General features: G+C 44.4%; 1 protein-coding gene across 1 annotated transcript in view; it reads right to left on the minus strand.

The window, feature by feature from the left end:
* Positions 1-21,518, minus strand: part of LOC119970889 — a gene marked incomplete at its 5' end in the record, with an annotated part of 434,610 nt that overhangs the window by 80,788 nt on the left and 332,304 nt on the right. Inside the window, 2 exon segments of the mRNA XM_038805997.1 lie at positions 4,482-4,673; positions 19,948-20,070. Coding sequence (XP_038661925.1) covers positions 4,482-4,673; positions 19,948-20,070 — 315 coding nt within the window.

Below are 21,518 nucleotides of genomic sequence, written 5' to 3' on the forward strand. Positions count from 1 at the left end.
ACCTACTTTGATGAGCTAAAACATTACTTCGCAAAATTATATGGTAATAAAGTATAATTTTGTTGCCTGTTATGAGAATTTAGATTCATAGAGGTTTACAGTATATATGATAAAATAATTAAAACAAAAGACATTCACCAAGAATCCACGGAATAGAATTAGTCAGTGTGGCTGAAGTAAGGCAAATTCAACTACTGTATAACAAATCATCTAAATACTTGATTCATTTCTATAAGGCAGAAATAATGCCAGAAAAGTGCAACTGAAGGTGGATTTTACATGCATGCAGTATTATTGCAATAATTATTGTAGTGATGCTATTAAAGCCATCATTTAGTATAGATGTTCAGGCTACAATGATACAGACAGTTATGATATGGATGATTATTCTATTCTTATCAGCATCGGGGTAGTTGCTAAGGTGATGTTTGCTAAACTATGTGGTATTCTTATAGCATGCAAATGATGGGAAAACTTCTACTTTAAGTTCATACTTTTAACAAGGGTTACCTCTACAAGAAATAAATTCAGTAGAAATCATTTATGATGGGAAATCACACACGGAACTGACTGTAATCAGTTAATTTACCTCAGGAAGGATTTAAAATAATCATTTTATGTCATTCTTTCTGTAAAATTATGATGAGTAGCGTGGATTTTCAGAGTTTGTAACTGCCAAGGCACCTATCACACACATTGTCTTTATCTAAAATGTTCACAAGTTTAACGCTGAAAACAAATGAAGATAAACTAAGAAACTGCATTTTGCAACTTAAAAAATGATCTTATTTCAATAGATTGCTGAGTATCAGATGAAGCAATATAGTTTAATTTGTCCGTTAACTCATGTTTAATTTGCGTTAGTTCCGATTTGTGTTGAAGGCTGCATCTGCTGCCAATGTTGTGCATACGCAGTTACATGCTGATTACAGGCCTGGGTTAATGGCAACCATATTTATAGCAGGTAATGTACAGCAACCTGCAAACCACTGGGAGAATGAGACATTAAGAAACATTCACCAATATTATTGCAGTAATATATCCGGCAATGATATTTTGGTTTCCTGTCTACAAATCCTTCCCTTTCCCTTCTGTCTCAAGTTCCAGGCTGAAAGCTCCAAAACAGTGATGTCTTTGGATTTCTGCACATTCGCAGATTGGTATTGGCAGGACACAGTGTAAAGTAAAAGTTACAATATGTGGAATCTTGTTGGGATTTTCTATATTGATGATCATTCGGTAAATTTGGTTTTGTTGGTTTATGGTTCCTCCAAGGAGATGGCAATATAAGCAGCAGCAAGATATTTTTATATATTCATTCTTGGAATGTGAGCATGGAAAAGGTGAAAACTAATCAGACACCACACCCTAGGCCTATGGTCTCCAAACAGTCTATCGCATTCGACAGGTTACTCCTGTGGTCTCAAATAGCCAATTGTCATTGTCTACTGAACCGCGCCAAATAGCACAAGACTTAGGATTCTCATAATGACAAACAAATCAGCTCAAAACTTCTCGTGACTCAGGATTTCTCATAATGGTGAGCAATCAGCTCACTGCCAGCCGAGCCATTGCAAATTGCACAAGACTCTGGATTCTCGTAATGGTGAGCAATCAACTCACTGCCTGCCAAAATGCAGTAAATTGCACGATAATCAGGATTCTCGTAATGATGAGTGAATCAGCTCATTGCCTGCCGAACAATGCCAAAAATCAAGACGACTCAGGAAATGAGATCTCGCAGGTGCCAAAACTTGGAATAATCTGTTTGAAGATAAAATGATCAGCGAGGAGCTAGGTAGTAAAATGATAGCAAACACCTACCATTTCCATCAGGAATGGGAAAACAAATTTCATTTTACGAATGCCAACGGCAAGATCATTTGCCTCATTCATCAAAAGAGATTAGCCTTGAATAAGAGGTAATTTGGAAAGGCAAAATTTCATGAAAATTTCCCCTTAAACAGCATGATTCATGGCGCCGAGGATCCGGGTTCGATCCCAGTCTCATGCCACTGTCAGTGTGGAGTTTGCACATTCTTCCCGTGTATCTGTGGGTCTCACCCCCACAATCCAAAAAAGATGTGCAGGGAAGATGGATTGGCCACACTAAATTGCCCCTTAATTGGAAAAAAATGAATTGGGTACTTTAAGTTTATTTTTAAAATAAAATTTAAAAATCAGAATGATTCAGAAGAAGAAAACTGGGGAATTAAAGGGAATTTCGAAAGCTCAACAGTCACTCTTTTTTAAGGCTAGCAAAGAGACGCTTTTCACATTAGCCATCTGCTGGCAAAACATAAGAAACCATTCACCAATGGCGAAGTTATCAAGACGGCTATGCTTAAACTTTATTCAAAGACTTTAAAAACAGATGAAATTATGACAGCCATTAAGAGCATGCCACGTTGTGCTTTAACAGTAGCCAAAAGGGTGGAATTGTCCGAAGACATGTCTCAGCAAATACACCAAGACCTTTCAGGCTATGAATGTTTCTTACTGCAGTTTGATGAATCAGTAGATATGCCGGATGTGGCCCAGTTGATTATTTCAGTTTGCATGGCATTTAAAGGCTCAACAACAAAGAAGGACTTTCTCACTCCTTTTCCACTCAGACAGGAAAAGAGGAGAGGATGTCTACAACAAATTCAAAAATTGTGCGACTGAGAAAAACATTCCGAGCAAGAAACTGGTTTCAATCACAACAGTGCACCGTCAATGCTGGGTGTCAATGCAGGATTTGTTTCTCTTTTCAGAAATGATCCTGAATTTAACTTGTCAATTGCTACTGTTATCCACCAGTGCTGGCGAATAAGGTCATTGACTTTTCTCATGCAATGACGGTTCTTGTAAAGATCGTCAACTGAATTTGTGCCACAGCTTTGCAACATTGCTTATTCCAATCATTACTCGATGAGCTTGATGATTTGATTTGTCACGTGTACTAAGGTACCTTGAACAGTATTGTTCGGTGTACAGTCCTGACGGATCGTTCCATACATGAAAAAACCTCCGCAGCACATCGCACCTGTGGTGAATGTATTATGGCAGCCATTCACCACTGTATTGGATTGTACTATGTTGTTGCCCTTGTGGGCTCCATCTATGGCCCATTGTATTGTATTACACCGCATTGTATCGTATTACACCGCATTGTATCATGTTGGTGCCCTTGTGGGCTCCGCCCCTGGCTCCACCTCCTTTGGGCAGGTATATAGAGCTGCTGCCCTGCAGGCGGCTTAGTGCAGGGCAGTCGCAGGCAGGCACAGTTCTAGCTGATTCGAGCCACTGTTCACTTCACCTCTCCGTCTCGTGTGAATTGATGGTCGCATCAGCACCACAGACCCTCCTCCAGCACCACCCCCAAGTCTTCCTTCCACTTCATCTTGATCCCCTCCATGGAAACCCCATCCTCCTCCAAGATCCTTTTGGAACTCGCGGAGACAACACCCCTCTCCAAACCCTCCGCTGACAGCACCGCCTCCAGCAATGAGGAGGCAGGTGCTATCGGGAAGGTCGGAAAGACCTTCCTTCCAAAGTCCCGCACCTTCATATACCAGACACTTTCGCCCCACACCAGCCCACATGTCTTGCCCAACTCCCTCAAACTCGCAAATCGCCCTCCTAGAAACAGATCATTAATTTCCTTAATTCCCCCTCTCTTCCCATCCCTAAAATCTTGCATCCATCCTCCGCGGCTCAAACCCATTATTCCCCGATCCCTCCCGACCCAGCTCCTAACCTAAAATGTTGTCTAAACATCCTCAAGGTCTTGAACGTGGCCACCGCCACCAGACTCACCGTATACTTCCCTGGGGGATCGGGAGCGGCACCGTTACCAGCGCCCGCAACCCCGACCCCTTGCAAGATTTTGCCTCCATCCTTCCTCACCTGAACCTTCTCTGCATTTGCCGCCCAATAATAATATATCAAATCTGGGAGGCCGCGACTCCAAGTTTCTGAGTGCAATAGCCAAGGGTCGTACAGCCAACGCAAACAGAAGGGTGGACCATGGGGCATCTCTGCCTCGTACCCTGGTGCAATGCAAAATACTAAGTTCATACTATTTGTGCGCAGTTAATGGTGGGAATATTCGAGGATGCAATAGTGAGGGGTATCACTATCAACTCCTTGTATAGAGCTGCACCCACTACACAAACTTCGCTCCAATCGCAAATTTCTCCAATACCGCCATCAAATATCTCCACTCCACCCGATCGAACGCCTTCTCCGCCACCACCACCTCCGTCTCCCTCCCATTTGCTGGAGTAAGTACCACATTCAACAACCTCCTCAAATTCGAGGACAACTATCTTCACTCGATGTCTGGACCCCCCTTTGGAAGGCACCCTGCCATTGTTTGCGGCAAGACATCCCTACTCATCGCGCTCTCAAACATTCCCAACATCAACGGCGCCGTAACCTATCACGCTCTGTGAAGATTTTAAAAGAAATAAACTGTTTGGTATCCTTTCACTTACCCGGTCAAAGAATTCATACAACTGTAAAGTCTTGTCAATCTTCAGTCTGCATTCATCCAGGTTCCTTACAAATTCATCAAGCTGCTTTTTGTATGTCTGGAGTTTTCGTTCAAACACATGCAATGCAGGTGACTTGAAGTCACGCCAGTTTTCCAGTTTCTTCAAAAGCTCCCTGCCTTTCTTGCAGTGCTCCTACAACGAAAGAGGATACCTCATCAAAAGTGAAGAACAATTGTGTAATTAAAAAATGCAATATTGCTCTTGAGAGACATGAGGCTGGATTCTCCGGTTTTGGGACCAAGTCCCAACGGCACCAGGAAAATTGTCGTCCTTTACGCCAGGAAAACTGGCGTCAAAATGCTACAGATTCGCCATTTTGCTGGGGGCTAGCAGGCAGCCCTTGTAGAGCCCGCAGCTATAGCTGCCGATACGGCCCGCCACACTTCAGGGTCAGAGGCCGCGCATGCGCACGCTGGCGGTCTCGCTGTGCTCCATGGCGGACTCAGCACGCGGACCTGGGCTGCCAAAATAGTGTCCTGCATCGGCCACTCACGAGCCCCGGACTGCCTGCACACAGTGCCCCCAGCCCCAAATGAAGCCCAACCCCCCCCCCCCCACACACGCATGTGATGGTCCCAGACTGAGTCCGCAGCCACCTCGCGATGATCCTGGACCATGGGGCCACACAGGTGGATACTCGGCACGGCATACCCCATGAGTATACCGATTTTTGGGGGGGGGTGGAGTATTGAAGAACCGGCTCCCAATTTCGTGCGCCAAAACGGATTATCCGCCCCGTCGGCGAACACGATTTTGACAACGGGGGTGGAGAAACCAGCCCATGAATCTCGTCTTTGAAAAAGTAAAGCAGCTTATTTAATTACCGAGCCGCTGTCATTTCTATTCATCTTAACTTGCAGTTAACATACTACACAATTTTATTTTTCACCAGCTAAATAGTTTTCTGGGTAAATTTCAGTGTTAAAATATTGATGAGAGAAAGATTTACTTACTATAAATTTGAACCATAACTTCCTGGCAAAGCAATTGCAGTTCTGTGCAAAATGGCACTGTAGCCAGGTGAAGAATGTAGTCGGAAAAAATTAAATCCATAAGCTATGATGCATTAATTTTGAAAAAAATACTAACGATTTTAAGGATTTTCAACATAGGGTACATTATTTCTCAGAAATTGTATCATTTGAAAAATATATATTGATTATTATGGCACTCCCTAAAGATAGTCTCCCTAAAGACTGTCCAACTGTTTGGAGATCCAATTCAAAAATTATATTCCAAGCTATGTTAGAAAGCTGTGAAAATTAGGAGTTATGGGTTGGTTTAGCACAGGGCTAAATCGCTGGCTTTCAAAGCAGACCAAGCAGGCCAGCAGCACGGTTCAATTCCCGTACCAGCCTCCCCGAACAGGCGCCAGAATGTGGTGACTAGGGGCTTTTCACAGTAACTTCATTTGAAACCTACTTGTGACAATAAGCGATTTTCATTTCATTTCAAAATAATTTTTCAAAATTGTCAAGTAGATATTTAAACAATGGTGTTATTGGTATACCCATCAACTAATTAAAGTTGAAACCATTTAAGTTAAATGATAAATTTAAAAATTAGGAAATTATAGAACTTTGGTTGCTTATTACGTCAAATTAATTCTAATTGGCCGTTATTGTTCTACTGAATTAAAAAACCTAACAGCAAAAGTAAAGAAAAAATAGCGTGGAGGGAGTACTTTCAATACAAACATGTGGGGTGAAATTCCCTTCCCCAAATTGACAGTGTCAATCTTGGCCCGAAAACCGGTGCGATTCTCACTGGCCCCATCAGAGCTACCCAGACTGCATTTCTTCGGCTCTTTGTGAATAAAATATTCCCGACATGAACAACATCGCACCAGAGGCGTGAAGCATGCCTCAGGGGTCATCTGAGCCTTTAATCAAGGAGGGGGGGGGGGGGGGGGAGACAGCATTCAAATGGCTCCATACCAGTTGCTTTCATTCAAGTCAGGGCGGTAGTAAAGAAGCCTGCTCCTTGATTCACAGACGGAGCCCTCAGCCATATGCTGGATGCTGTGGAGGAGGGAGACAAAACAATATATCCTCGGGGTGACAGGAGATCCTCCAGCAAGATAACAAACCCCGACTGGGAGACAGTCACAGCACTGGTCAATGCCAGCAGCCTACAAAAGAGAATGAGGGAGCAATGCTACAAGACGATGAATGAACAACTCTGTTCTGCCAGGTTAAGTGCTGCCTATCACCTCTCTGACTCTACCTTGATGTCACCCCTCAGAATGTCACCTGGGCCCCACAGGCTGCCACCTAGCAGGGATCTAGCACCCAAATTGCCACAAGCTTCTTCACACCCCAGCACTCCCCTTCAGAATCCCTCCCCATTTACACGCACACATGCCAGCTATCATCGACATCTAACCCCCCAGCCAGCCAGTTTACAGCATCTCCATTTGCATCCCAACAGGTTAAGTTTGCCCACAACTTCTGCGAACAAAAGAAGACGGGCAGTGGGATGCCTGAGCTGAAGACCCTGACTCATTTTGAGGAGTGAGCCCTGGAGCTAGCAGGGTGAGCAGGCGTGTGCTGAGAGCAAGGTGGGCCTGCGAGAGAAAAGTGAGCAGCCGCTGCACATTCATTCAGGTGAGCAATCCTTTTTGTAATAAATGGTTTTTGAACAAAGTATATTTACCGTTATATACACAGAACATAATACATATATACATAGAAGAGAAGGGAACACGCACACAAAAAATAAAAATAGAATAAAATAACTGGTAGGGTATTATGTACTTGCTCAACAACATCCCAGACCGTTGTACCTGTTCCTTTCCTTGCAGAAACATCCCCCTTCATCCTGGCATGACCATCAGCTGTGACCCAATGTCCACCCTCGACACAACCTCGGAGGAAATGCCAGAAGAGGCATCACGGCTATCACCCACACCACCTACCATCAGAGATAGGCACATCTCGGTGGGCAATCTCAGCAAACAGGCTTCTGGGTCACTTCCTGGTGAACATCACACTGCTTTTGTTGCACATTAGGTGGAGGCAGCAACGGCCCAAGAATCGGATAGTCTGAAGTTTGCTGGATCCCAGAACACAGCTGTGCCATGGCCGGGTGCCATGCCTTTGGACATGCTCTTGTTCATCCCTCAGCTGTTTCAGATGCAGCGGCAGATTCAGGAATACCTGGAATGAGTGTCAGCAACATTCCTGCGACTTCAACATTGAAAGGAGGAGTTCCAAAGCCTCTGTAACAGGAGATGGTTCCGGCAATGTGTGGCACCCAGGCCAACATTGTAAGGGTTTATCCACAGTGGAAAGCATGGGGCTCAAGGTCAGCTTCAGGGTGGAGTGCTCCGGAGCATGGTTCAGTCTCTGAGGTCAATGACTGAGGGCTTCAACCGCATGGTTCATACAATGGTGGGCCTGCAGGACTGGCAGTATCAGATGTCACTAAGGCTTCTGGAGCTCACTTCAGCTGCCCCTCCATCCCACGGAGTAATGCAAGGGCCCACGGGCACCCAGAGGGGAGGGGATCCCCTGGAACACAGGCCGGGTCCTTCCATTCAGGAGGCCTGGGGAGTGCCCACCCAGGGAGTGCCCAGCCAATCTGAATCCCTCCCCTTCCTGAGACCAGCACATAGCGGATAAAACAGGGTGATGCCACAACACCAACGCTACCCGAAAGTAGGCTAGGACCCTCCAGAGGACATCTGCCAAGAGCATCTCAGGCAACAGGGCATAGAAATCAGACGTCAAATGTGCATCCTGGGAACACACCTAGCCATAGTGGGAGGGTTCGCAAAGCTTAGGAATTGTAGGGGCACAGTGTGGGGACAGGTGAAGTTAGCAACTAGCAGTTGGGGGAGACATTGCCACTTGTCCCATTATGACATGTCACAACATTAAATATTATTGTTGCTCACCACTTTTAACACCTCAGAATGCCACCTTCCAGTGGCATGGTGCTTCTCCCCAGTGGACGCAGTAGTTCCCAGTAGACCTCCATGCCCACCAGATGGTTTTGCTCTCTCAGATATAATGTTTCAATTTCAGCGATATGACTCAGGCATGATTCAGTAAACCCTAGACCCTCGCCCTAATTAACCCTCTAGGGCAAAAGGACAAAGGAATGTTGGACAGAACCTCACTCAAACATGTGCGGGGGAGTCGCATGCTGGCAGTAGACAGACAGGGATCAGGTATAAGCAGCATCTAAGATGCATCAGAGACCGTTCCTCACTATGAGTCATCATCACCCTCCTTCAGTGACCGGGCAGCAAGCACTCAAGAACTCCCCAGTCCCAGATAGTCAATATCTTGGCCACTTTTTTCACTTGGTCGCAGATGGGTCATGGCTCCATGTAAAGGGTGGGGCACGCGGTCAGACAGTGAGTTGGTGGCCTCCATGAAGCAAGAAACGATGAGGGCGTCTCCTGCCCATCTGAATCCTCATCCCTGCCTGGTCTCCATCCTCAGGCTCCTCAGTGCTCTCTTCCTCATCATGCTCCGGCAGGATCACCTCTTTTTTAAAATTCATTGATGGGATGTGGGTGTCGTTGGTTAGGCCAGCATTTATTGTTCATCCCCAGTTGCCTTTCGTAAAGTGGTGGTGAGTTGCCTCTTGAACCGCTACAGTCCTTCAGGTGTAGGTACACCCACTGTGCTGTTCGGAAGGGAATTTCAGGATTTTGCGATAGTGAAAGAATGGTGATATATTTCCAAGTCAGGGTGGCAAGTGATTTGGAGGGGAACCTACAGATGGTGGGGTTACCAGGAATCGGCTGCTGTTGTCCTTCTAGACGGTAGTGATTGTGGGTTTGGAAGGTGCTAAGGAACATTGGTGAGTTATGGCAGTGCATCTGTAGATGGTACACACGGCTGCCACTGTTCGTCGGTGGTGAAGGGTTTGAATGTTTGTGGAAGGGGGAGCAATCAGGCGGGCTGCTTTATCCTGGATGGCGTGAAGCTTCTCGAGTGCTGTTGGAGCTGCACTCATCCAGGCAATTGGAGAGTATTCCATTACACTCTTGATTTGTGACTTGTAGATGGTGGACAGCTGTTTTTTTTGAGGGGGGGGGGGGGGGGGGGGGTGAGTTTCTTGCCATAGGATTCCTAGCATTTGACCTGCCCAGGTAGCTACAGTATTAGTCTGACTAGTCCAGTTCAGTTGATTGTGGGAGATTCAGTGACGGTAATACAATTGAATGTCAAGGGGAGATGGTTAGATCCTCTCTTGCAGATGAGCATTGCCTGGCACTTGCATGGCGAGAATGTAACTTGCCACTTGTCAGCCCAAGCCTGGATATTGTCCAGAACTTGCTGCATTTGGACATGGACTGCTTCATTGTCTGAGGGTAGCGAATAGGGCTGAATATTGTGCAGTCATCCGTAAACATCTGCACTTCTGAACTTATGATGGAAGGGAGGTCATTGATAAAGCAGCTGAAGATGGTTGGTCCTCGGACACTATCCTGAGGAGCTCATGTAGTGATGTCCTGGAGTTGAGATGATTGACCTTCAACCACCTTCCTTTGTGCCAGGTGTGACTCCACCCAGCTGAGCTTTCTCCCCGATTCCCATCGACTCCAGTTTCTCTAGGGCTCCTTCATGCCATACTCGGTCAAATGCTGCCTTGATGTCAAGGGCAGTCACTCTCGCCTCACGTCTGGCATTCAGCTTTTTCCATGTTTGAACAAAGGCTGTAAAGAGGTCAGGAACTGAGCGACCCTGGCGGAACCCAAATGGAGTGTCCGTGAGCAAGTATTGCCGAGGAAGTGTCGCTTGATAGCACTGTTGATGACTCCTTCTATCACTTTTCTGATGGCAATTAGACTGATAGGGTGGTAATTGGCTGGTTTACATTTGTCCTGTTTCTTGTGTACGACACACCTGGGCAATTTTCCACATTGCCAGGTAGATGCCAGTGTTGTAGCTGTACTGGAAGAACTTGGCTAGGGGTGCGGCAAGTTCTGGAGCACAAGCTTTCAATACTATTGCGGGGCATTGTCAAGCCCCATTGCCTTTGCAGTATCAGTGCCTTCAGCCGTTTCTTGATATCACGTGGAGTGAATCGTATTGGCTGTGATGCTGGGGACCTCTGGAGGAGACCGAGATGGATCATCCACTCAGCACTTCTGGCTGAAGATTGTTGCGAATGCCTCAGCCTTGTCTTTTGTACATATGTGCTGGGCTCCTCCATCATTGAGGGCAGGGATATTTGTGGAGCGTCCTCTTCCAGTGAGTTATTTGTCCACCACCATTCATGGCTGGATGTGGCAGGACTGCAGAGCTTAGGTCTGATACGTTTGTTGTGGAATCGCTTAGCTCTGTCTATTACTCGCTGCTTATGCTGTTTGACACACAAGTAGACCTGTGTTGTAGCTTCACCAGGGTGACATGTCATTTTTCGGTATGCCTGGTGTTGCTCCTGGCATGCTCTCCTGCACCCTTCATCGAATCAGGGTTGATCCCCTGGCTTTGTGGTAATGATAGAGTATTACCATTGCAGATTGTGATTGAATATAACTGTTACTGCTGCTGATGGCCAACAGCGCCTCATGGATGCCTAGTCCAGAGTTGCTACATCTGTTCAAAGTCTATCCCATTTAGTATGGTGGTAGTGTCACACAACACCAGGGTATGTGTCGCTCCTCAAGGTTGCCCTCAATGGAATCACATCATCAACAGGCTGATGCATAGATCAATGACAACTTGGATTGCACTGCACGCCTCATTGTACCTGGTCTCTGCAGCAGTCTGCGGCCTTTGCACTAGTATCAACAGCCATGAAATGAGGGGATATCACTTGTCCCCAGGGAGCATCCCTGTAGCCTAGGGTGTCCTTCGAAGATTCTAGGGATCTGCGACTGGTTGAGGATTTAGCTGTCATGCATGCTACCCAGAAAACAGCCAGACATGTGCATGAAATGCACCTGGCAGTCGCACACAGTTGGACACTGATGGAGTGGAACCCCTTCCAGTTGATGAAGGGAATTCCCTGGTGCTAGGGAGCACGGAGAGCGACATGGGTGTAGTCTATCAACCCCTGTATCTATGGCGGACCAGCTATGTGCCAAAACCCCTAGCTGTCTCATTCTGCCGGGCCAGGGCCAAGGACTGGCAAGGTGCCACACAGCCTTCTTCCTAAGGCAGAGTCTTTGACACCAGGTGATCTTAGACATATTGATAATGGGCAGCATGGTAGTGCAGTGGTTAGCACTGAGGTATTTGTATTGTTTTTAAATCATTCAACAATAATTATGTATGAAAGACACCAATACAGAAAGACCCAAAAGTTCATCCATTTCAGTTTCCCATTGATTCTTAAATAATTCTGGGATTTTTGCTTCTACTATCTGGGTCCATTTTGTGTGCAAGTTATTTTGTATGGTAGCACAGTGGGTAGCACTGTTGTTTCACAGCGCCAGGGTCCCAAATTCGATTCCTGGCTTGGGTCACTGTCTGTGCGAGTCTCCCCATATCTGCGTGGGTTTCCTCCGAGTGCTCCGGTTTCCTCCTAAGATGTGCAGTTTAGGTGGATTGGCCATGGCAAATTGCCCTTAGTGTCCAAAAAAATGTTAGGTGGGGTTACGGGGATCGGATGGAGGCATGGGCTTAAGTAGGATGCTCTTTCCATGGGTTGGTGCAGACTCGATGGGCCGAATGGCACTGTAAATTATATGAGCTCCATGAGTCCGTTAGACCCTTGGTCTTGTTCGGCGCCTTCATGCTCCCTGCACAGCCGGTGAAACCTCCGACTTCTGATCATGCCCTGCGGCCCTTGGTCTTGTTCTTCAGGGTCTTCTCTCGGAGCTGCTGCACACGTGGCCAGCTCCATCCCAATATCACTCAGAATTCTGAGGAAGAGAAAGAGAGAGAGAGAGAGAGAGAGAGAGAGAGAGAGAGAGAGACGCGCCTAATTGGTGTCACAGCTCCTGAGCATTATTATCTCCCCTGACCCATTGGCCTTCCTGACCTGCAAGCAGCCAGTCCGAGTGTTTTGCTGGCAGTGATCGCACACTCACAACTCAGGTGCCCTTCCATCTCCAGAACTTGACTGTCCCAGCATATGCCCGTGCCAACGTATTTTTGGCAGTAGCCTTCTCTCTGGGTTTCCCCTCCCCAAGAACCGCTGAGGATTCTTACAAGAGGATCCTGTGCTCTTTCGTCCCGACTTCCCATGGCTAACTGGATTCCTTGCAGAGGCTACTGGATCTTGACTGGCAGACATTGGGAGTCCCAGCAGAGAAGTGACCCCATTGCTTCTTGATTCATTGTCACTAAGTTATGATCCCTGAACCCTGAGGATTCATCCCATTCCTTGACTGAGGTTGTGGGAAGCTGAAATTGCTGAGGGTTAACGCTTGATGGCACAATTTGTGTCACAAAATGAGTCACAGGAATGTTAGAGGGCACAATCCCTTTCTGCTTCAGAGACAGCCAGAGCTAAACCCCTTCTTAGTCAGGCTGCATAATTCAGATGTCTCATTGTTGGCATGCCTCAACAATAAAGCCTCCTGAACAGCTGCTGAATAGGTTGCATCCCCCCCCCACCAAACCTGGTGAGCACCGTGTTCTGTGTGGCTTTCTCTTTTCGGGTCTCATCTACCCATCCCATTATGGAGCATGGCTCTAGGACTCTCATCACACCTCAGCCCATGTGCCCTGGAGGCAGCCCGCCCCAGACTGCATACACTCAACACAGACAGCAGACTCACACAGCACTGAAAGCAAGCTCCAGAAACACACAAGCCAAACCCACCCCACCCAGTGAGTACACCCTTCCCACACCCCCCCCCCCCCAAACAACTGTCCTCCTCATTCTCCCACCCTGTAGTGATCTCTGTATATCAATATACATGATCAATATGTGTCAAACTAGTAGTCAATTCAACACTAGATGTTTCACTATCAGATGGTATAAGGAAGGCTTTTCTGCTCTTTCTGAAGAGAGTGTGCTTCAGGAGAGTGAACAGACAAGACATAGAATAGCTAGAGATAAGTTGAGTTATTTCATTATTACATTGTATAATTAGTTAGTTATCTTTACTGCATTTTATTTCTTTTACTTGTTGAGTATTAATATTATTTATATTACTCAACAAATTAGTTCATCTTTACAAGAAGACTATTGTACATTTCATCAACTCGGCTGGTTCAAAGAGTAATATATATATTACGTAAGGTAATATAACATGGTACCAGAGTTATTTAAGCTTTTAAGAAAGACGAGTGAAGATTTATAATAGAAAGAAAGAAAAAATTGGAATCAACTAGTCGTCCAGAGAATTCATCACAGCATTGGAAACTTCGACAAAAACAACTTTTCAATGGATCAAGTTCATGCGCCAAGGCATATAAAGATCACTGGTAATTTAAATTTGAATTGGAAATTGTTGAAACAACAGTTTCAACTCTATTAAGATAAGAAGGCAGTCTTACGCTTTCTCGGATTTGTCAACTTTCTTGGAAAGTTCATTTCAAATCTAGCCAACAGAACAACTGCACTACGTCAACTGATCAGAAAGAAGAGATTTCATCTGGACTGAAAAACATACTGTAGAATGGACAGATTTAAAACAACAATTGATACAAGCTCCTTGCTCATCATTCTTTGATCCTACAGGACCTACTAAAATCTCAACGGACGCTAGTAAAAATGGCATAGGTGCTGTTTTACTTCAACAAGACCATTTCAATAATTGGGTTCCTACTGCCTACGCACCCAGATCACTGACTGAGACTGAGCGTTGGTACGCCCAAATTGAAAAGGAGTGAATTGGGCTAGTATCTTGGATTTCCAAATTCCACGTCTATATTTATGGTCTACCCAAGTTCACAGTAGCAACTGACCATCACCCACGTGTACACATCACTGAATAAAACTTGAATGATATGACTCCCAGACGTCAACGTCTGATGATGAAATTAAGAAGATATAATTTCACACTAAAATATACACCAAGTAAAGAGCTAGTAATTGCTGACACTTTATCTAGATCAGTCAACACTGAATCGACTAATAATTTTGATTCTCAACTGCAATTATTCAGAGAGTTACTTCCTGTCTCGGATTTAAAATTTTACCAAATTCGCATTGAAACACTGATAGATGCTACGTTGATGAAAGTCATACATCATCTTCAACAAGGATGGCCGAAAAGTAATTGTCCGTATTACCCAAGCATTCAGTCAGAACTGACTATTGTGGATGGTACACTGCTGAGGCAAGATCGCTCTACGATTCCACAGATCATGAGGTCTGAAATGCTTTCTAGACTTCAGAGGGTCATTTAGGCATTGAAAAATGTAAACATCGTGCCAGACAATCAATCTATTGGCCAGGTATCAACAATAATACCTCAGACATGATATCATCATGTTCAATGTGTCAGCACATCAAAATCATCAATGCAAAGAACCAACGCAACCACATGATCTAGATACATCACCATGGATCAAGGTTGGTACTATCTCTTTCACTTCTTTGGCAAGGACTATCTCGTAGTCATTGACTATTTCTCCAATTTTCCTGAACTGGTGAAATTGAATGACATCACATCCAGTACTGTCATAAAGGCATGCAAGGAAATAGCTGCCAGGCACTGGTATTCCTCGTATCGTCATGTCCGACAATGGCCCATGTTCCTCAAGTCACAAATGGCAAGAATTCTCAGTGAAGTACAATTTTGAACATGTAACTTCAAGCCCTCATTTTCTACAGTCCAATGGAAAAACTGAGAAAGGTGTTCACATTATGGAACAGCTACTTAGCAAATCCAAAGATTCACAATCACATTTTTATCTAGCTTTACCCAATTACAGCACATCACCTTTATCAACAGGATTATCTCCATCACAGATTTTATACAACGTGATTTTGAGAATGACTCTACCCCAGTTACATTTTTCTGATCTTGAACAACATTGCACTGTGAAGAAAATTTAACAACAGAAAATTAAGCAAAAGCCATATTTTTATCAACATTCAAAAGAATTGCCTACTCTATCTGAGAAAGATACTGTTAGATTAAGACTTCCTGAAGAAGGTTGGCCTGACATTGCTCGCATAATTAGGCAATTCTCTCCAAGATCTTGGGCGCGATTCTCCGACTCCCACGCCGGGTGGGAGAATCGTGTGAGTGCCGGGCGATTCCCACCACGCCGCCCTGGCACCCGCACACTATTCTCCCACCCACCCCCGCCCCCAAAATGACGTGCCGCGTTTTACGACAGGCCGCTCGGAGAATCGCCGCTCGCCGTTTCTAACGGTCGAGCGGCGATTCTCCGGCCCGGATGGGCCGAGCAGCCTGCCCAATCCGACCGGTTCACGCCGGCGCCAACCACATCTGGTCGCTGCCAGCGTGAACAGCGCGTGAACGCTGAGTGCGCGGCCTGTGGTGGTGGGTGGGTTGGGGGAGAATCGAGCACCAGGGGGGTGCTCAGTGGGGGTCTGGCCCGCGATCGGTACCCACCGATCGACGGGCCGGCGTCTCTAAAGGATGCGCTCTTTTTCCTCCGCCGCACCGCAAGATCACTCCGACATGTCTTGCGGGGAGGCCGGCAACCGCGTATGCGCGGGTGACGTCAGTTATGCGGCGCCACTTTGACGCGGCGCCATGGCCCGGCGCGTGAAATTGACGCGGCGGCGCTCCTAGCCACTTGGGGGTGGAAGAATAGGGGGCGAGGAGCGGCCTCCGACGCCCGAGTGAAGCACTCCGGTTTTCACGCCGGCGTCGGCACTTTGTCTCCCGTTGGGAGAATTTCGCCCCTTATCTGATAAAAACTTCAGATGGCAACATTCTGAGATGAAATCGTAGAGATCTACTTCAAGTTACAGATACTGCGAAGAATTTTCCTAATCTTGACTTGAATCAAACAATTTCAAAACAAATTGAACAACAAATGCATTCACATTTGATGATCAGCAAAGACATCAAAACTCCATCACCTTTGACATTAAGGTGATTGACTAGGAGAAGACGACCTAATCATCTGAATTTGTGAACTTTTTCATGATTCTAGTGATTGCTGTACATTGTATACACTGCATTTCATGTGTAAAATTTTCTTTCAATATTTGCAAGAAAATGTTTTTTTAAAAAGGGGGATGCAGTGATCTCTGCACATCAATATACATGATCAATGTATGTAAAACTAGTAGTCAATTCAACACTAGATGTCTCACTGTCAGATGGTATAAGAAAGACTTTCCCGTACTTTCTGAGAGTGTGTGCTTCAGGAGAGTGAATAGACAAGAGATAGAATAGCTAGAGAGCGAAGTTATAAGTTATTTTGTTATTACATTGTACAGTTAGTTAGTTATCTTTACTATATTTTATTTATTTTGCTAATTGAAAATTAAGTACAAAGGACTCACAAATATTATTTATATTACTCAATAAATTAGTTCATCTTTACAAGAATACTATTGTTCATTTCATCAACTCAGCTGGTTTAAAGAGTAATATATATATATTACATAAGGTAATATAACACACCCAGGAGCAGCTCAGCAGGTTCTGTCCCCTTGGACTCCCTAATCTTCTGTGGAGATAGAGGTGCTCACCTCCCTCCTTTTCGAAGATCATGGCGCTTGGTTCCCGTTTTTTAAAAAAGTAGCAATAAATTGCCTCAGCACAACATCATGCCTGGTGGGTGATTAAATTCGACAAGGGCTGAAGATGAGATGCTAAACCTGCTAAGTAGATGCTAATGGATTCAAATTCATGTTAAATAGATTTGCATCTTTCATGGGCGGGAACCTGATCACGTCACCAGGGAGGGCCCCAGAAGATTATGTTCAGAAATCTTTCGGGGCAAATCCAGTTTTGGCCTCTCCATATATTTAGTGCTCATCGCGCGATTTGTGCCCAGGGCTAACTGGCCCGCTAAATCACGCACATATATTTCAGGTGCTCACCGCAAAAGTTGGTTTAAAATTACCAAGTGGGCAAAATCTGCATTTGAAATTACTATCCATGTTCTTGTGAAACCCTGACATTTAGGTTCAGAAAGTCACTGTAGTGGACAATAACGGTGAGTAGCTCTGAACTACACTATGACTGACGTTTTTAAATCAAGGTCTAGGAATAGAAAGGGTATTGGCTTCCATTTATTCAGTACAGCTGGTCAGCTCTGTGATTCCTGGTCAATTCTCTGACCAAGCATGTCACCCCTCTCCATATTTCAATTATGTTGCAATGTCTCACTCTTAGAGATGAATCTGATTCAATCCCTTGGAGAAAATATTGATATATTCTCAAGTCATAACAGATTTCTAAGCAAGTCCCTTTATGTGTATTTTTAAAAAATACTGAGGCATTTTTTTGGAAAAGTATGCTGAATATATTAGCAGTAATTATGATTATCAGAAGTGTGAATTAACAGAGAAATTTGTCATTCACACAGCCTTGCCAAGAAATATAAGTGCAAATTACTGCCCAAGCTGCATAACAATAATTAATAATATCATAAACACCAAGCAAGGAGGGATAGCAATTCAGCAAGTTGCATACTCAGAATTTGGGGAAGGGTAAAGGAATAGAGGGAAAATATGACAATTGAACTGCACAAATAACATATCATTGCAGGATCAGTTCAAAATTTGACTGTCACCCTCAATCCTGTACAATCCTGTGAGACATAGTCCTGCTCATCATGTAGACGGCAAAAGGGATTAAACACTTCCTCAATTAATGTTTCAAACAGGTTCAGTCGTACATTTTTAGTCATTTGGTAATACGAGCTTGAGTTTTGCTGAAGAGAAGAGACACATCAAAGCTTTTCGTGTTGCACTCATCAGGACACTTTGCAAGAATATCTGTATAGGAGAAAACAACAATTTATACTATATGAAATGAAATGAAAATCGCTTACTGTCACGGGTAGGCTTCGAATGAAGTTACTGTGAAAAGCCCCTAGTTGCCACATTCCGGCGCCTGTTCGGGGAGGCTGGTACGGGAATTGAACCGTGCTGCTGGCCTGCCTTGGTCTGCTTTGAAAGCCAGCGAATTAGCCCTGCGCTGAAAAGAGAATGCCGATTGATTGGCAAGTGGACTGATTGTTAGAGGCATTGCCATGGAGAAAATACCAATCGATGGTGACTGGCAAGCATCGTTTGAAATTGAAACCATGCAGCTTGATCCTGGTTGGTCAAGGCATTGCCCTGGGGAATGAATCAGTAAATGGCTGTCATTTACTTTGTTTAGCTGAAAAACGTGGAATGTGTGTACATGTTCTTTCTGTCTGCATGAACAGGGCCTTGTGTATTCATATATGTAGATTCCAGTCCATGCAAATACGCCATACTGCAAGCCTAACAATCTTAAATTGGTTGTCAATGTAATTCTTAACACAGAAAATTATTTCCCAAATGTTGTTTAATTGCAGAATCACATCTAACGTTGGACACTGTGTTTTGAATTTTGCAAGCACAGGCTGGTCGGGTACAGTCTGTACTTGCCCATTGGGAACAGTGGCTGGAACATGCTGTTTGATACGATCCACCAGTCTTTTGAAGTGCGGCCCAAATACCTAGCATCACAGTAGCTCTCAAATTCATATACCATGTTACTCATTTGTACAAACGGCAGAATGCTCTCTTGCTTGACAGCAGTACCTGTTAGTGGCGAATACCGCTCATGTTGTTATTGCATCGTAGCAGCATGAAACAGCTAGCATTACCTGTCCAGATTTTGGAGAATTCCTGCCCTTCCAAGTTAATCTGAAGTAGTCTGGGGACTTTTCAAGACCAAAAGTGGTCTCCTTAGGTCCATTGATAAGTTTGCGTGATACACAGCGCAAAACTATTTGATCAGGGAGTCCATTATCTCGCAGATGCACCTGTGCACCTATTACAGCATCAAGCTTGCATGGTGAGCAAATGGCCCAGACCCTATTTACAAGTTTGCCAATAAGCCCAATCTTGTAGCATGCACAACTGTAAGAATCCCAAAGCGTATATTGACCAGTGAAAGTAAGCGACCTCAAGCCTATGAATATACATAATAATATATAGGACCCTGTTCTTTGCAACAAAATAACATATATATACATTGTCCCTTTCAGCTGAACAAGGAGTAGGTAATAGCCATTTGCTAGGCAAATTCAACAGGGCAATGCTTTGCCCAGAGTCAAGCTGCATGGTTTAAATTTCAAACAATGCTCGTCAGTTAACTGTCAATCACCCTCAAGTGGTACATTCTCCAAGGCAAAGTTTCTATCAGACAGAATCCACTTGCCAACCAATCAGCACCCTCTTGTCATACAGTATAAAGTTGTTGTTTCCCGACATTGGTATTTTATGATTGTCCTGATGAGCGCAAGACGAAAAGCTTGGACAAAGCTTTTTAGCTTTGTTTTTAGCAAAGTCAAATATGATCAAAGTCCAATGCAAATTAACTTAGTCAAACAAAGCAATTTATACGTACATATGCAACATTGCAAAAGCTCTCGAACTCTCCCTGTGTACTTTGCAATGCCTCCAGTGAATCATCCAATTCATTACACCTCTCCAGTTGCTTCTCTCCAACCTCCTCGATCCAGCTACTCACCTGAAAAGGACCATATTATGCAATATCACAGAAGAAGCTATATATACAGAAGCCAGACTTCTATTTTCAAACAAACTCATTTACCATGCTTATTGCAAATGCATCAGAAAATATGGAAATAAAAATGTAGTATTAGAATCTAGTACTTCAATTTTTCAGCAGATCAAAAATCAACAAAAACAACTTCAATTTATCATAGGGAATATTTATATCTTATAATAATTTGAAAAGAAAAGGTTTTCTGTTGATACAGTAGTAATTTTAAGCTCTTTGGTGTTGATCTCTGCCTTTGCAAGTGTATAAGTATAAGATAATAAAAAAATATTGTATGTTTGGCGATGGTGATTGATCTGAAGACCAATAACTTGGACTCCACATCTAGAACAGAGGCATAATAGGTGATCTTACACAGGTATGCAACATAGCAAATAGTAAGGGAAATGTAGCTCAGTTGGCTAGATGGCTAGCGTGTGGTTCAGGATAATGGCAAAAGCATGCCTTTGATTCCCATTCCAGCTGAGGTAGACTTTGGACCTGCCTCCTTGTTCTGCCCCTAAGAATAGAAAAGCAATGGCAAAGCACCATTGACAAAATGTGCCTAAGAAAGCAGGGCACAGGATGAAGTATCAGCAGACAATCAGCCAAAGACATAATTCAGGCAGAGCACTCATGGAATGGGAAAGTGGAAAGCTACTACATTAAATTGCAAGACCAGAACAAGACGACACAAATTCAAAATAATAGAAAATAAATTTAGGACTAAGTTGAGGGAGTTGTTTATAATTCTAATAATCTTTATTGTCATGAGTAGGCTTACATTAACACTGCAAAGAAGTTACCGTGAAAAGCCCCTAGTCGCCACATTCCGGCGCCTGTTAGGGTACACAGAGGGAGAATTCAGAATGTCCAAATCACCTAATAAGCTCGTCTTTCAGGACTTGTGGGAGAAAACCGGAGCACCTGGAGGAAACCCAGCAGACAAGGGGAGAATGTGCAGACTCCACACAGACAGTGATCCAAGCCGGGAATCAAACTGGGACCCTGGCACTGCGAAACAACAGTCCTAACCACTGTGCTACCATATGAAGTAAATTGCGCACAAAATGGACCGAAATAGTAGAAGCAAAAATCCCAGTATTATTTAAGAATCAATGGGGAATTGAAATGGATTAACTTTCTGGTCTTTCTGTATTGGTGGCTTTCAAACATAATTATCATGTGAATGATTTAAAAACAGTACAAATACCTCACCCAAACCTGCGTGTTTTTGTACTGTACTGCTGGTGAATGCTGCACCAGTGCACTAACTTTCCCTCTAGTTTATTAAAATGTCAGGGTGTTGCAGGAGGCCAGTCCATCAGAGCAAATGGAATTTCTGGCTGTCATATTCAAATTAAAGGAACGTGCCCATTTTAGAGCTTGCCTTTAAAAGGGGTTAAATATTTATT

The sequence above is a fragment of the Scyliorhinus canicula genome, chromosome 9 (genome assembly GCF_902713615.1).
Source record: "Scyliorhinus canicula chromosome 9, sScyCan1.1, whole genome shotgun sequence".
NCBI lineage: Eukaryota > Metazoa > Chordata > Chondrichthyes > Carcharhiniformes > Scyliorhinidae > Scyliorhinus > Scyliorhinus canicula.